Below are 13,444 nucleotides of genomic sequence, written 5' to 3'. Positions count from 1 at the left end.
GTATGTCTCCCTGTAGAGACCATGTCACAACCAATCTGATGACAATAGCTGCTACAATGTCCAATATCTGAATAGTAGCCTAGTTACCAGCCGTCTTCACTCGTCCAAGACACTGTCACAACCAAGCTGTCACAAAACATTTCAGGATTGACAAAGAAATGATATTGTTCAAGTTACCTATCATTTAATCAAAAAAGTTTCATGTCTATTTACAGAGTACATGTAGTTCAAATAAAAACTACGATATGTTGCTTGGAGAGTATAAAGAACGTTTAGAAGTTACAGTAGACAACGCCAGCCAGCTGGCTCATTATCAATAACGAGTGAGTAGAGGACTTCGAAACATTGTCTTTTGCCGCCTGGAGTAGATCCCGAGCGTATGACCACGGTTTTGTACACTGTCCTTCGAGACACAGTTTGTGTACCGTTTGTGTCGGTCTCACACGTGCAACTATATATCAGATGATGGACCGGCATCACACTGGGTGGCTGTTTGAAGAGTCGGACCTGTTGGGTTGTCGAGGCGTCAGCCAAACCTAGCCCGAAATCTGCGTCTTTTCAATCGTGTATTCCTCGGATCTTAGCAGAATCTGAAAAGTTGGAGACAAGAAAGTTGAGATGGAATTATTTCAGAAGAGAGATGTTGTCACAAGATTTATAAAGAAGACAATTAATATAAGACATGATTTGGATGATGATGAGGTGCGAAAATTCGATTCAGCGGCCTGTCAGTAAAGAACTAATAATTCTCAGTTGGACCTACCCGCAAGTTTGCTGACAGTGGTCCTTTGTGAAGTTATACAGTGCGTTTGTTGTCAGACATCCGTTAAGGATCCGCCAAATGTTACAGGCATAGGCTGAGCCACTGTCGTAGCAAACTGGAATTATAATATGATCATGTGAAGTTGCATTGTCCACTGAACCTTACAGCTTAATGTGCGGCAGAGGTGGAATTTGTCTTCGGACAGGGGACGATATGCGTACAATATTCGTCCGTCGCAACCATCGTTGTACATGTACTTTGTTTCGTACGAGAGGTAATAAAACACACCAGGTCATGACATAGAATTCAAATATGGAAACAATCACAGGTCAGCTAAGCCGAGATGCATGGGCGGCCGAAAATCAAATAAAGAAGTTTTTGTGACATGAATTTGTAACATAATGGACGTGGATGGTTGTGTCTTGTTATTCTCACCTAATCCAGTCTCCGTGGGAGCTACCTGGTCGCCATCACATTGGACGTACGGGCAACAGTCAGGGAAAGTCAGCGAACTGTTGGACACAACCGCACAGTTGGTGGTGTCTGGCACCTCGTACTCAGGGACAACTGGACGGCATCTGCAAGGCAAACTTGCAAATTGAGAGACAGAAAGGAACAATCACCACACCTTGCTCAATGACGACGAACTACCATCATCTATTTATCTGACTGCCAAGAGAAAAAGATATATGATTGTGATGGATCAACCTGGTGAAAGCCGGTGTAAAAGTAAAAAGTGTCCCCCCTGGAAAAAGTGTCCGGCCCTATTGTATTCTGCAATATGGTTCTTTGTCGACATATGATTTCGCTTGACACGAAAGTAAAGCAGTGCTAGTGGTGATGCACTTGTAACGCTGAACTTACTCGTGGTGAATGATGTAATCCACGCTTGTCGCCTTGAAACACACAGACTTGGAACATCCTGTATACCACTCGTATAGATGAGCACCGCAGTCTTTTGCTGCAACAAAAATGATGTGGTTGAGTGAGGGATCGGAAGTGTCATCACCCGAGAGAAGTGTCCTCCACGCTTACATTGGATTGGGATTGATTCATGCGGATAAAGATTAAAACACAAAACAGATGTAATATGACATGGGACGTAAGAGACTATGTTTTTTTTCTGCGTTACGCTCTATTGAAGAAAAGACGGGAACACTGAAGTATAGGGAACAACCACGTATGTTACCCTGGTTGTCAGAGTGCTTATGGTCGAAGTGTCACCGTGTAGGAGAGTTACCTCCATTCTCCCGGTGACAGGCTTAGAACATGCGAGTGATGTGACCGTCAAGGTTACAGTTAGGGCCTGCAGGAGAGGTATACGTACTTGCTTCTTCCTTCGTCAACACCGATCCGCCCAGTCCAATATCAGCTTGGTAGAGACACCAAGCTAACATGACAACAGCGAACACGGCGAATCTCTTCAGTCCCATGTCAGAGCTAGCTCATTGCTGTCGGTTTTTCTCCAAATATATATCATGTATAAGGCCCCACACAGTAGGATATGTTATTGGTAGGTTGTGCTTTCTGGGTCTTGGATCAATAATCGATCGGTCATTACCTAATCGCCACAGGTATTTATAAGTCTCACATGTACCTTCTTTTACCGCCATACATCCCTCGACACAGTATACATTGTAATGAACTGGCTGCGTTGTGTCCGACTGTGACTCATACCTTCAAGCACAATCAAGTCCGACAAGTTTAAAGTTGATGACATAACTGTTACGTTGTGCCAAATGACGTCATGCTAAGTGGCTAAAATTTGTAGAATCGGTTGGATTTCTCAACCAAGACATTAAGGGCACAAAATGATGACCAGGCAGCTTAAATAGACGTATATTTTATTCTTCGTTGAGGGACATACTCTTTTGAAATACAATGGTACGCAATTTCCCCAATGATAAACGAACTGAAGACCAAACAATAATATTATCGTCAGACCAACACACGGATGGACAGATTTTACAAAGTAAGGTGGTCAAACGAAGCAGTCCGTTGGATCCAGGATAACAAATGCTGGTCAGATGAAATATGTTCCATTATCCCATGGCTTCCCCGGTGGCGACACTGCAGGACGACCCAGGACGACGAGACAGCGACAGTCACATCCAGGCCGAGACGGCCGCACTTCGCTTACCACGGATCCTCTAGTCGGAGTCTCATGTTCCTCATCTATAATAATGCTATTCTTGTCTCTATAGATTGCTCTCTGTGACATATCAAGTTGCCTCTTTACCATGTCTACGTGACGGGAAAGCAGATTCTGAAATGGAAAGAGGAATAACAGAATATCAGAGATGAACCTTTTCTATTCGTCAAGTTCCTCGAAAATGTCACAATCGACTACATCCGTCGCATCATGCACTTCGACAGTGGCGGCAATGTAGTGAAAGGAGCATCTTTAGCCCTTTACTAAATTAGAGTAAATACTTTACAAATTCTGTTGGTTATTCTGTCAGTGGTCTCGTCGAGCGGACGACCATGTCTCTCGCTTTCAGTCATGAACCCCGATCCGGACGGTACCTCGGCATTGGTCTCCAACTGATAGAACCTTACTCGCATGTGAGTTTACAGTGGTCCCTGGTGAAGTTATAAAGCCGATTGGTTGTCTGACATCCGTGAAGTTCCTTCCACACTTTACAGGCGAAAGGGGATCCACTGTCAAAACAATCTGCAACGAGGATGATAATTATATAAACGCAACATATATGTGTCAGGGTCAGCATCTTGAGCCAAATATGCTGTAAATCAGAAAGTCGAGTCTGTTCACAACCGGTTTTACAGTACTTTTTGCCACACGACGTCTGGCGAACATCATGTTGATCTTGAGTTGACACCAATCTTACAAGATCAACACATAATGCGTGCGTACCTCGGACGGGCTCCTGCTGCCGTTTCTGTTTTCCTGGACAATCCACCTTTGGGCAGCATGCAGGGAAGGCAAGGGAACTGTTGGACACAACCTGACAGTTCTTTGGGTCCGGGTTCTCGTACTCGGCAATTGGACGGCATCTGCAACAATATTTTCATAAGGATCCTTTCGCAATTACGTCTTTATGGTAAGGCCGAGCGGGGGGGGGGGGGGGGAAACAACACAGCCCACGGGACAATAGCAGACGTCAGTTGTCTCACATCATTCGATGAGGTAATTTGCCTTTCCATTAAAAAGAACGTCACGATCTGATGGTTGTTGACTATAATAATAAACTCAGACCTTACTTGTGATTGATAATATAATCTCCACTTGTGGCTTTGAAACACACGGACTTGCTGCATCCTGTGGACCATGCGCGGTGGTGGGCGCCACAGTCTTTCACTTGAAGTAGAGAATAAGTCAAGACAACCCACAGGCAATTACGGGAGGACATTGATTCAAGCGAGGTATCAATATATTCCCTCCAGCGACAGTGGGTGGTTTGTCAAGAAAGAAAATGATAACCTCTCGAGGAATGTATTGCCTTTACCTTGAGAAAATAGTTTGTTGGTAGCGTTTGTTATGAGTGGGAGCTCGAAAACGACAAGACCTTTGGATGTGCCTATGTCTCAATTTTCTACTATTATACTGTCGGATGTGGCCAACAGACTCAGTTTGACCCGAAGACTGTTGAAATAGATACATGTACATGTATAACCTTTTTGCTTGGACTATCATAACCGACTGTTTGAGGACCATGTCATACCATTACTTTCAACGAGGAATGGAGTTGAACTGGAACCTGGGAAGTAGCTCTTTCAGAGGTTCATGAGTCAAGGACAAGGAGGGATCATGACCTACCTGCCTTGGCCTTTTTGAACACTGGTCCTCCTCGTCCAACACCAGCTTGATGGAGAGACCAGGCGAGAAGTACAATTCCGTACAAGAAGAATCGTGCCAAGTCCATTTTATGGCACATTCGATCAGTCTCTCCCAGACGAATGATGGCAACATGTAAGGCAATGGTTAGAATAATATTTATTGCCCTGGAGGGAAACTTTGTCTCGATTTGATAAATCTTAAAAGGAATGTTCTTAAAGTGAACTTATCCGTGCATTCTGGTTGTGTCTTTTTCCTCAAAAGACCAACTTGAGACAAAAGGAAATTTGCAATATTTTTGATATAACATCTGAGGTGAGAGGCGAGCGCCATGTCAGCTCTATTTACATGGGCAACACAGGTGTATAACAAGCAACTGCCAATGACGACAGAAATAACTAAAGTGCAGCCAGTTACTTCGTTTTACATTATTTATTTACAAGTTCTCATAGTAATTGCATGTTACCATGGTTACAATACCAACTAAAAGAGCAACAGGACAGTTAGTAATCTGGCACATCAACATGATGGAGCAACTCATAAAAGTTCCAATTAATGTTCTGTGGGCAACAGAAACCTTGACTCAAATAGGGCAGAACAATCATTTCCTCAATTGTTTTAATAACACTGAAAACAAGACACACATTTTAGACAATGAAAATACATAGAGAGCAGTGGAGACCAAGAGCACATGCTCAGGTGGCATTAAATGTTCTCCTCTTTTCAATAGACTTGATTGTAATCTTCACTACAATACTCATTCAGATACCAACCCATTCTTACAGAGGTGCCGTGATGTAACGCCTTGGGGTCACATTGCACAACACTCAAGACTACATGTACATATGCAAGACAAGGCACATACTTGAACACACTGTGATGATGCCAATGTGGAAACTACGCCTCTCGACCAGCTTAAACCTGTCGACACAGCATATCATTGGTCTGCATGAGAAAATTGAGTAAGGCTACAGAATAAATGTAGGTTCGTAAGCCCAGAGATTGTTCATCAAAAATCCATATGAACATATCAAGAACATGATTCAAGCTTTTCAAAATCCTACCAACACCAGTGTGTACTTTCCCACAGGACAGAACTGCAAACTCCTGTCTTAGATGGAGATATTTCAGAATAAATAACAAATTCTTTTGAAATAATCACATCTTTACATTAAACCAAATACACCGAGACATATTTACAAACTGAAAAATTCAAATAGTTATACTGAAAGTTACATCAAATACTTTGTTAAAGCATACCACACTAAATAAACTGACAGCGATTAGGGAAATATGTACATGTTTTTAATTAATTGAAAATAGGTAGTTGCATGATAACTGGACAGTAATGCCGTGTACTGTAACTCTGACACAACATACATCACATGATCTGCTGAAATATCTTCAAAATTTTCCCAATGAATCTGGACACCTTTTGTGCTAAATGCATGAACACACAGATCTATCTTAGGGATAGCTACTATATATTGAATGGAAGTAGGCACTCTACCCAAGCTAGCTCATAGAACAAGGACCAACGCAAGGAACGTCAACCACTGCCCCTCCATTATTCTCTTGCATGAACTAGCCTTGGTACAGACCCCAAGCTTTCCAATCAATGCACCAGTAGAATATGAATTGCCATGGATCATAAGAGTTATATACACTATATACAATGCAGAACTGGAGTGGCCAGCAACATATCAACAATACCACTTCTGAAGTACAAGCCTCGAGCCCATCCCCATCCTGGGAACAGATAGTCACAACATAGACAGGCTTTCTCCAAAAGCACATCACATGCTTATTACTAAGACATTCTGTTCGGCAAAATAGCACTTGATGAATTCCATTGCTACAAAATTTCTCAATCATCTCCCACGAGGCCAACATTGGCACTTCAAGGAAATTTGAAAGACAAGCAACTGCAGCTGGTCAGGGCAACACTGAAGTCTCATATGCAACACCTGGTCAGGGCAACACTGAAGTCTCATATGCAACACCTGGTCAGGGCAACACTAAAGTCTCATATGCAACACCTGGTCAGGGCAACACTGAAGTCTCATATGCAACACCTGGTCAGGGCAACACTGAAGTCTCATATGCAACTGCAGCTGGTCAGGGCAACACTGAAGTCTCATATGCAACACCTGGTCAGGGCAACACTGAAGTCTCATATGCAACACCTGGTCAGGGCAACACTGAAGTCTCATATGCAACACCTGGTCAGGGCAACACTGAAGTCTCATATGCAACACCTGGTCAGGGCAACACTGAAGTCTCATATGCAACACCTGGTCAGGGCAACACTGAAGTCTCATATGCAACACCTGGTCAGGGCAACACTGAAGTCTCATATGCAACACCTGGTCAGGGCAACACTGAAGTCTCATATGCAACACTAATCAAGTCAGAGTCGAACGCTTGGAAGTAACGGCTGTTCATCGGGCTTGCAAAACATTGGTTTGAAAATATTCCAACTTTTCGAAAAGCTTTACGAGTGTCTCTTCCAAACTGGAAAGAGTCATCATTAAAGAAGCCCTCAATCTTGCCTTCTTTGATTGCTAAGTGGCAGATACACAATTAGCACACAATATATACGGTCCAATACAGTCGTCATGGCAGAAAGCTCCACACTTCTTACACATCACCATAGCTCTGAGGCTACATGGACAGTTACCATTACTAGAGTCTGTTGATGTTGGGATGGTCACTGCACCCATGATACTGGCTGACTGTACCAGGTGGGGTTTCACACCAATGCCACTCGCCAATGAGAGCGGGTTAGCTTTCACCACCTGGTAACCTGTCCCATCCTGCCGAAGCTTCAATGTTGCTGTAGCAGGGATCTGAACAGTCTGTATACTCGGCGGTAACTGCATCGAAGGCTTGGAAGCCATCTTTATAAGTTGGGATGCAGTGACGCCCAGGGAAGTAGCGAGTTCTGCTTTGATTGTCGACGGTCCAGCAAGAGCAACTTTGTCATTCTCCTTATTCATTCCTGGCAAAGGAAAAGCACTCCCATTCAAACTTACTGAACGAAGCAGACTGTCCGATTTCTGATCATCAACCGGCGGTGGTGCGCTGGCCGCTCGTGGTGGGCCAACACCATTAGTCTGTGGAGGAACACTCGATGATCGTGGCGGCCCAACACCAGGTGGCGGACTTATCATAGTCCTTGACTTTGGATTATTATTCTTTAGGATTGTACATGATAAAAAATGACTTGGTTTTACGGTATTAATGTTCTTGTTAGTATTGATGTTGCAGGTGTTGATAGTTTTTATGAGATTGGAGAGATTTTCAGATGCACTGGTTGAGGCAGTAGTTTGTTTGGCCGGTTGTAATAATGCACAGAGGTTACTGTTACTTGAGGGAGAGGTGGTCACCAAGACAAGTTTACTGGTTGAAGGAAGAAGGCCAGCATTGGCTAGTTGACTCTGGATGCTCTGGGCCACCGCACTGGAGACATTCACCATTGGACTGTTACCAACAGTCTGCGAGGTTGAAGTCTTGATGGACGACGCAGGAACTAAAATCATCTGGGCAGTGGGTATCTGTCGAAGCATTGCCGGAGAGATGGTTGGTGCAGGTCTTGCCAGAGGTGAGCTTGGTTGCGTTGGCCGACCTGCCGGAGAGCTAGGCGGTGCTGGTCTTGCTATCATGACTGGTGAGGTTGTTGGTTGTGGTCTTGCTGGAGAGCTGGGTGCTACAGACTTGATCTGTACAACAGGTGAGGCCGCTGAGGTAGGTGTTGTGCTGATGACCTGTGATTTAGCAGTTGTTGTTCCACCCTGGGTGACGTAGACAGTCTTAACCACCGCCATCTGTGACACAGGCGCAGTCTTTGAAACAATGGTTCCAGGAACACTACTCGCGACCAGGGAAGTGGCACTGGGAGAACGGATCCTTAGAATAGTTGGCCGAGATGTCTGAATAGCCTGGAGATTCACAGACTGAGATAAAGAAGGTGCAGCGGAGAGCGCAGTGACAGATGGTGGCCGTGATGGCACTGAAGTGACTGGAGAGGGGACAGTTCGTACGACTTGTATCTGCTGTGATATAGGCACATGACTCCTTGGTGACACAGCAGGAGAAGGTGGAGACGTCAGAGACCTGATCTGTATGATTGATGATGGCGAAGCTGGCTGTACAAACGGACTCGGGGGTGAACAAGATGTAACAGTGGCCACTGACGTCTTTGCTACTCCTTCAGTTTGAACACCAGCAGGCGCAGCCATGCCACCACTGTCAGACGTCGGTGTGGTCTTATTCAGGATGGAGACCATGTTACCAGAGCTGATACTCTTCTCAATCACAGCCTGACAGATTTGATACGAACGTTGCAAGTTGATTTCAGTTTTGTTTCGATTTGGCTGAATAATATTTGGCAGATGGCGCTGTTTATCTTCTCCACTTCCGGCTGAAGCACGAGCTAATAACTTAGCTTTAGTCTGTGCTTTGATTTGAGCAAGAGTTCGAGTTTGTCCCGTGCGTGCTTGTGCAGCAGCCGTCTGTGCCTTACGTTCTGCTGTTTGTGCTTTGATCTGGGCGAGAGTCTTGGCTCGGTGGAACTTTACCTGCCCCTGTACCTTCTGCACAAACTTCTGAGGAGCCGACTTCAAACGTTTTGAAGGAATATAAGAATCCGTGTTCAAGTCCATCGGCCGTTTTAATGATTCTAAAAGCAGTGTATTCTTCATCACCGGTCTCGGTTCGGTTTTTATCGGATTAGCAAGCGAATTGGATGAAGCAATGTTCGATAATCCTGAAGTCTGTGTTTCACTTTTTGAACTAATAGTTGACGATGACTGACTTATACTTGACGCTACGTTCTGTGCTAGTGTTTTTTGTTTGATGAGTGTCGATACGAGGTTCCTCTGAGGAGAATATATCTGCGAGGTAGTCTTGGGTGGCGTGGATGGTAGCATTGATGATAGCACTGGCGATCTCGGCACTGGGACAGGATCCACTGTAAGAGTTCTGAAACGAGGAGGCATAACAAGATTAGAGGGATGATGGAGAAAGTGGTCATGTGACCAGGAATGTTGACAGGCCTCTCAGACCTTTTTCAAGTAGATAAACACCACTGTATTGACTTCAGGTGAGCTTCTCTCACAGCGCAAATGACATCTATCTTTTCATCAATTTGTGACTCAATCTCTGCAACAAAGGGGCAGACAAAATATAATGAATTTAGTACTATCAAACTTACTTTTGACCCCATACTGGCTCAAAGTGTTTCACCTGGAAAGGAAAGCAAAGTTTTGGTCAAAATGGCAGAGGAGATAGAAAAATATGAGGCATTTTCGTTCACCGACAGATTCTCAAGCAACCTATTTTTGTGAAAGAAAAGTTAAAATGCAGAGAGCTTACAGCCATCTTGTTAGAGGAGTGTGCCAAGGGAACTAAGGCTACTTTGATTGAGCAGACGTGCAAGTTCTCATTCAAGGGGATCCAGGTAATCTCTACCACACGCCTCGTCACCTTCAGCTCTTACCTTCCACGGGTCAAGTCGAGCATGTTCTTTCTCCTCCTCTTGCTTTATTCTGATCTGATTCTCGGGAGTGAATTCACCTTAAAAGGACAATTTATAATCCATATCAGCATGAACAAACACAAACCAAGAAAACAAGGACATTAACTCTTTGGGTTATCATTCTGGCTCAAACTCAGATTCACCTACCAACTCAGCAATGTGCTCACTGTGTCCTTGTGTTTGACTATATCCTAATCATCATTGATCAAGGATGGTGTACCAATTTCAAATGATGATCCCAAAATGGCCACATTTCTAAGGCCCACAGATACAAACCCAAACCAATGTGACTTACCATCAGCCAGTCTTTGTTTCCATTCATTGCAGGCTTTGGTGAAGAATTCATTATTTAAAGCTGAAGGCGACAACCTGTGGAAATAAGTAAGAGTTTGATTTTGATCACACTGCTTCTTGGTGCTCAACCGTAACAGTAACCAGGCCAATGTTATCAGACGAGTTAGAATCATACTTGTCATCTTTATAAGAGCAAAAGTTAACAACATCACAAGGACTCCCAATTCTCAAGGAGCACCAATCAGGATCCCACCGAGACCTATCGCTCGAAGCTGTTTAGGCTTGTGGCTGTGAATCACAATCCTTACCTCAGACTTGCATCAGCACTGACTATTTTATCACAGTCTGGAAGTAGCTGGATTAGGCTGTACTGATATGATACAGGTAGTTCAACAAAGTTATGCTTGTTGAGCAAGGCCTGAAGCAGAAAACAAAGCTGGTTAGAATGGAAGTTTACTTGAAGATATCATCACCATAACCTTACTACAACTACAGGTCCACATGCAGGCAAGATCTCGGAGAACACCAGAAGTTATAAGACCAACGAACACCTCTATAGAAGTTGTTTTATGGACAGCAACCATTCCATTCAACATTCTTCCTCTAGAATCCCAAAGGTAATGCTCTCTGCATCAAACAAGCCCAACAGATGGGGAGGCCCAAACTGCTGCTCAATGCTGATCTAATAGTGTTTCTTACCCTGAGGTTAGTATTCACCAGTATAGAATCAGGAGTTTCCAAATCAATGCATCCTTCTTTGGTTTGAGCAATTTGTGCAGCAGTGCTGAGTTTCTTGTGAGTTCTCTTGCGAGGTTTCCAACTAAAGCCAGGAATTGACGACAATAATTCTTTAAGTGTTGGCTTCTGGCTACATGACATTGTGCTAGTTCGTAAACAGGGGCGCTGTCTTGTCTCTGGCACATTGACTGAAGTCATCATACTGTAACTTGGATCTGAAAAAAAGAAATCATCAATTCTAAGAGAGCCAATCAAATGGATTGAAGAGAGAAGCAGCCATGCATTTACCTTGGATTTATAATCCAATGCTTTACATTTTAAATTTGTTTTTGGTTAAAATGGAGAAGAATGAAAACACGATTGTAATTCCCTCGACACAAATCAATATCAGTACCAATCAGGTTACTAATTTGTAATTTGCCAAAGTTTTGTTTGACTTGCCGTCAGCACACAACTGTTTACAATGATCACGTACCTTGTTTACTTTCTTTCGGTGGAGGTAAAGGCTTGATGGTAATCTTAGGCACAACTTTAGTCTTCTTTCTACGTTTCTGTTGCCATATACAATGCTTACGACTGCGTTTGCTTGTTCTGGAAGGCTTATTCTGTGCGATAGATGAAGCAGGAAGCTGAGGAATCGTCTCTAAACAAGGCGCTTTCACTTCTTCTTGGGGTAGATCAGCAGCTGAGGATTGGGGAACATCGTCCGTCAACTTGACAAACACAACTGAAATAACAATCAATCATGATTCAGTTGTGAAGTGCTTACAGAGCAAGTGTGTACTTCAAAAAATATGGTTTTTGCAATTAGTAATGCCAGGCACGAGCATGCAGCTTACCCTTTTCATTTTTCCTATCCCTGGCTGGTCGATCCTGTAAATCTACAAGTTCTTCTTCGGCGTCAATTGTGGTATCTACATTACAGTCATCTTCCATTTCACTGATGATCCCACCTTCTGGGACAGAACTCTGAAGTGAAACACAATGAAATGAGAAGTGAACAAATTCATTTAATTCAAAATCAATAGAACACTGCTTATGTCGGTAAAGACTGAAGTGAAAAAGGTGACGGGGTTAATCGTTAAAACGTTATGGAGGGTCTAAACCTGATTGTGATAGGTTTGCCTGAAGTGTTGATCTGCATAACATCTTCATAAACTGAAACAGAGCTATCTTACCATCAGCCCATAAGCTCCTCGTCTTCCCAAGACTTTATAGAATGCACAATCTGCTCCCTTGGAATTGATATGAAGGAGAGCATCTAGGAATTCCAATGGAATAGTATCACTGAAACGAAACACCCATTAGGCTATCAAATTTTTAAAGGATAAATCAATGAAATTTTGCAACTCAATTGGCTGAACTTCATTAAATCATGTCTCATGCCCTGTTTCCATCTCTTCTCTGCATGTGACACTAACATGCAGAGAAAACACCATAGATACCACCAGGCAACAGAACACTGTGTACTTGGATCATTGAGATGCCTCAGTCGAGCTCATCTTACATATCACAGAGTGCTCAGCAAGAATTAATCTTACCCGATTTCTTCATCATGCTGAATAGTCAGGAGAATTTCATTGTGGTCAAGAGCTTTTCCACAATTTTGCTCTAAAACCTACAAAAGAAAAAACTTCTACAGGACAAGATCATCATGCTAATCAGCTAAATGCAAATGGAAGGGTGTCACATGAACCTGCTTAGTTCTAAAATCTACGGTGATGCCAGCCTGGCGCGTCAAGGCTACTGTCATCATCAGTGAATGGACAGCCCCATGCGGGCATGCTCATGTTCGAACGAGAAGCAAGCCTGCCGCCGTGTTAGCAACAAGTCTTAGGCCTATACTAAGGCTATACGTCTACCCGGGGCGGTAAATGGCAAAGTTACAATTACCCCCCCCCTTCTAAGGCAGGGGTGCTTAAGATACACACAAAGCACGTACTTAGTTGACAAGTGCAATAAGCTAGACTACAAAGAATGATGATGATGATGATGATGATGCTTATGATGATGGACACAGAAAAATTTTGACTTTGTGAAGACAGACAGCTCATCAAAACAGTGGCCAAAATGCTCACAGTTTTGGCCTTTTCGGCCCATTTCCTGCACTTATTTCTAGTTGTACTCTTTTCTATATTATTCTCCATATTCATGAGACCGTGTTCAATGAGGAATTATTCTGGGTTTGCCAGAATAAAGAGCCTATTTTGAACCCTTTCTTCCAGAAAAATCAACAAAAAAACCCCACGGTCTCATCGCCATTTTGGAAATGTCACGTGACCATACTTCGGAACCTTTCGCTCACTTCGGCAAT

At 43.4% G+C, this 13,444-nt stretch overlaps 2 protein-coding genes and 1 long non-coding RNA gene across 5 annotated transcripts; all 3 read right to left on the bottom strand.

Moving 5' to 3' along the window:
- Positions 1–206: 206 nt before the first annotated feature.
- LOC135487096 (uncharacterized) lies at positions 207–2,248 on the bottom strand. 2 transcript variants are annotated; one of them, XM_064770457.1, is made up of 5 exons: positions 2,091–2,248; positions 1,628–1,724; positions 1,199–1,341; positions 764–878; positions 207–590 (listed from the first exon to the last, which is right to left on the bottom strand). In XM_064770457.1, the coding sequence occupies exons 1-5, from the start codon at positions 2,194–2,196 to the stop codon at positions 581–583; spliced, it is 471 nt and encodes a 156-aa protein (XP_064626527.1). In that variant the 5' UTR covers positions 2,197–2,248; the 3' UTR covers positions 207–580. The 2 variants fall into 2 exon arrangements, with proteins under 2 accessions (XP_064626527.1, XP_064626528.1); XM_064770458.1 differs by lacking the exon at positions 764–878.
- A 374-nt stretch (positions 2,249–2,622) lies between these two features.
- LOC135487314 (uncharacterized) lies at positions 2,623–3,765 on the bottom strand. The gene is made up of 3 exons (XR_010446813.1): positions 3,639–3,765; positions 3,323–3,437; positions 2,623–3,029 (listed from the first exon to the last, which is right to left on the bottom strand). It is a non-coding gene; the product is annotated as an uncharacterized LOC135487314 (long non-coding RNA).
- Positions 3,766–4,976: 1,211 nt separating this feature from the next.
- LOC135486448 (putative Polycomb group protein ASXL3) lies at positions 4,977–13,382 on the bottom strand. Of its 2 annotated transcripts, XR_010446706.1 has the most exons (12): positions 13,209–13,382; positions 12,672–12,748; positions 12,309–12,417; positions 11,970–12,099; positions 11,606–11,857; positions 11,092–11,345; positions 10,701–10,810; positions 10,394–10,467; positions 10,060–10,136; positions 9,775–9,806; positions 6,962–9,542; positions 4,977–6,562 (listed from the first exon to the last, which is right to left on the bottom strand). XR_010446706.1 is itself a non-coding variant. In XM_064769239.1 (11 exons), the coding sequence occupies exons 1-11, from the start codon at positions 13,281–13,283 to the stop codon at positions 7,124–7,126; spliced, it is 3,609 nt and encodes a 1,202-aa protein (XP_064625309.1). In that variant the 5' UTR covers positions 13,284–13,382; the 3' UTR covers positions 4,977–7,123. The 2 variants fall into 2 exon arrangements, 1 of the variants encoding a protein (XP_064625309.1); XM_064769239.1 differs by having other exon boundaries at positions 4,977–9,542.
- Positions 13,383–13,444: the final 62 nt, after the last annotated feature.

Source organism: Lineus longissimus, chromosome 4, assembly GCF_910592395.1.
Source record: "Lineus longissimus chromosome 4, tnLinLong1.2, whole genome shotgun sequence".
Classification (NCBI taxonomy): domain Eukaryota; kingdom Metazoa; phylum Nemertea; class Pilidiophora; order Heteronemertea; family Lineidae; genus Lineus; species Lineus longissimus.
The sequence above is the reverse complement of the archived record's forward strand: the minus strand, read 5'-3'. Positions and strand labels throughout refer to the sequence as shown.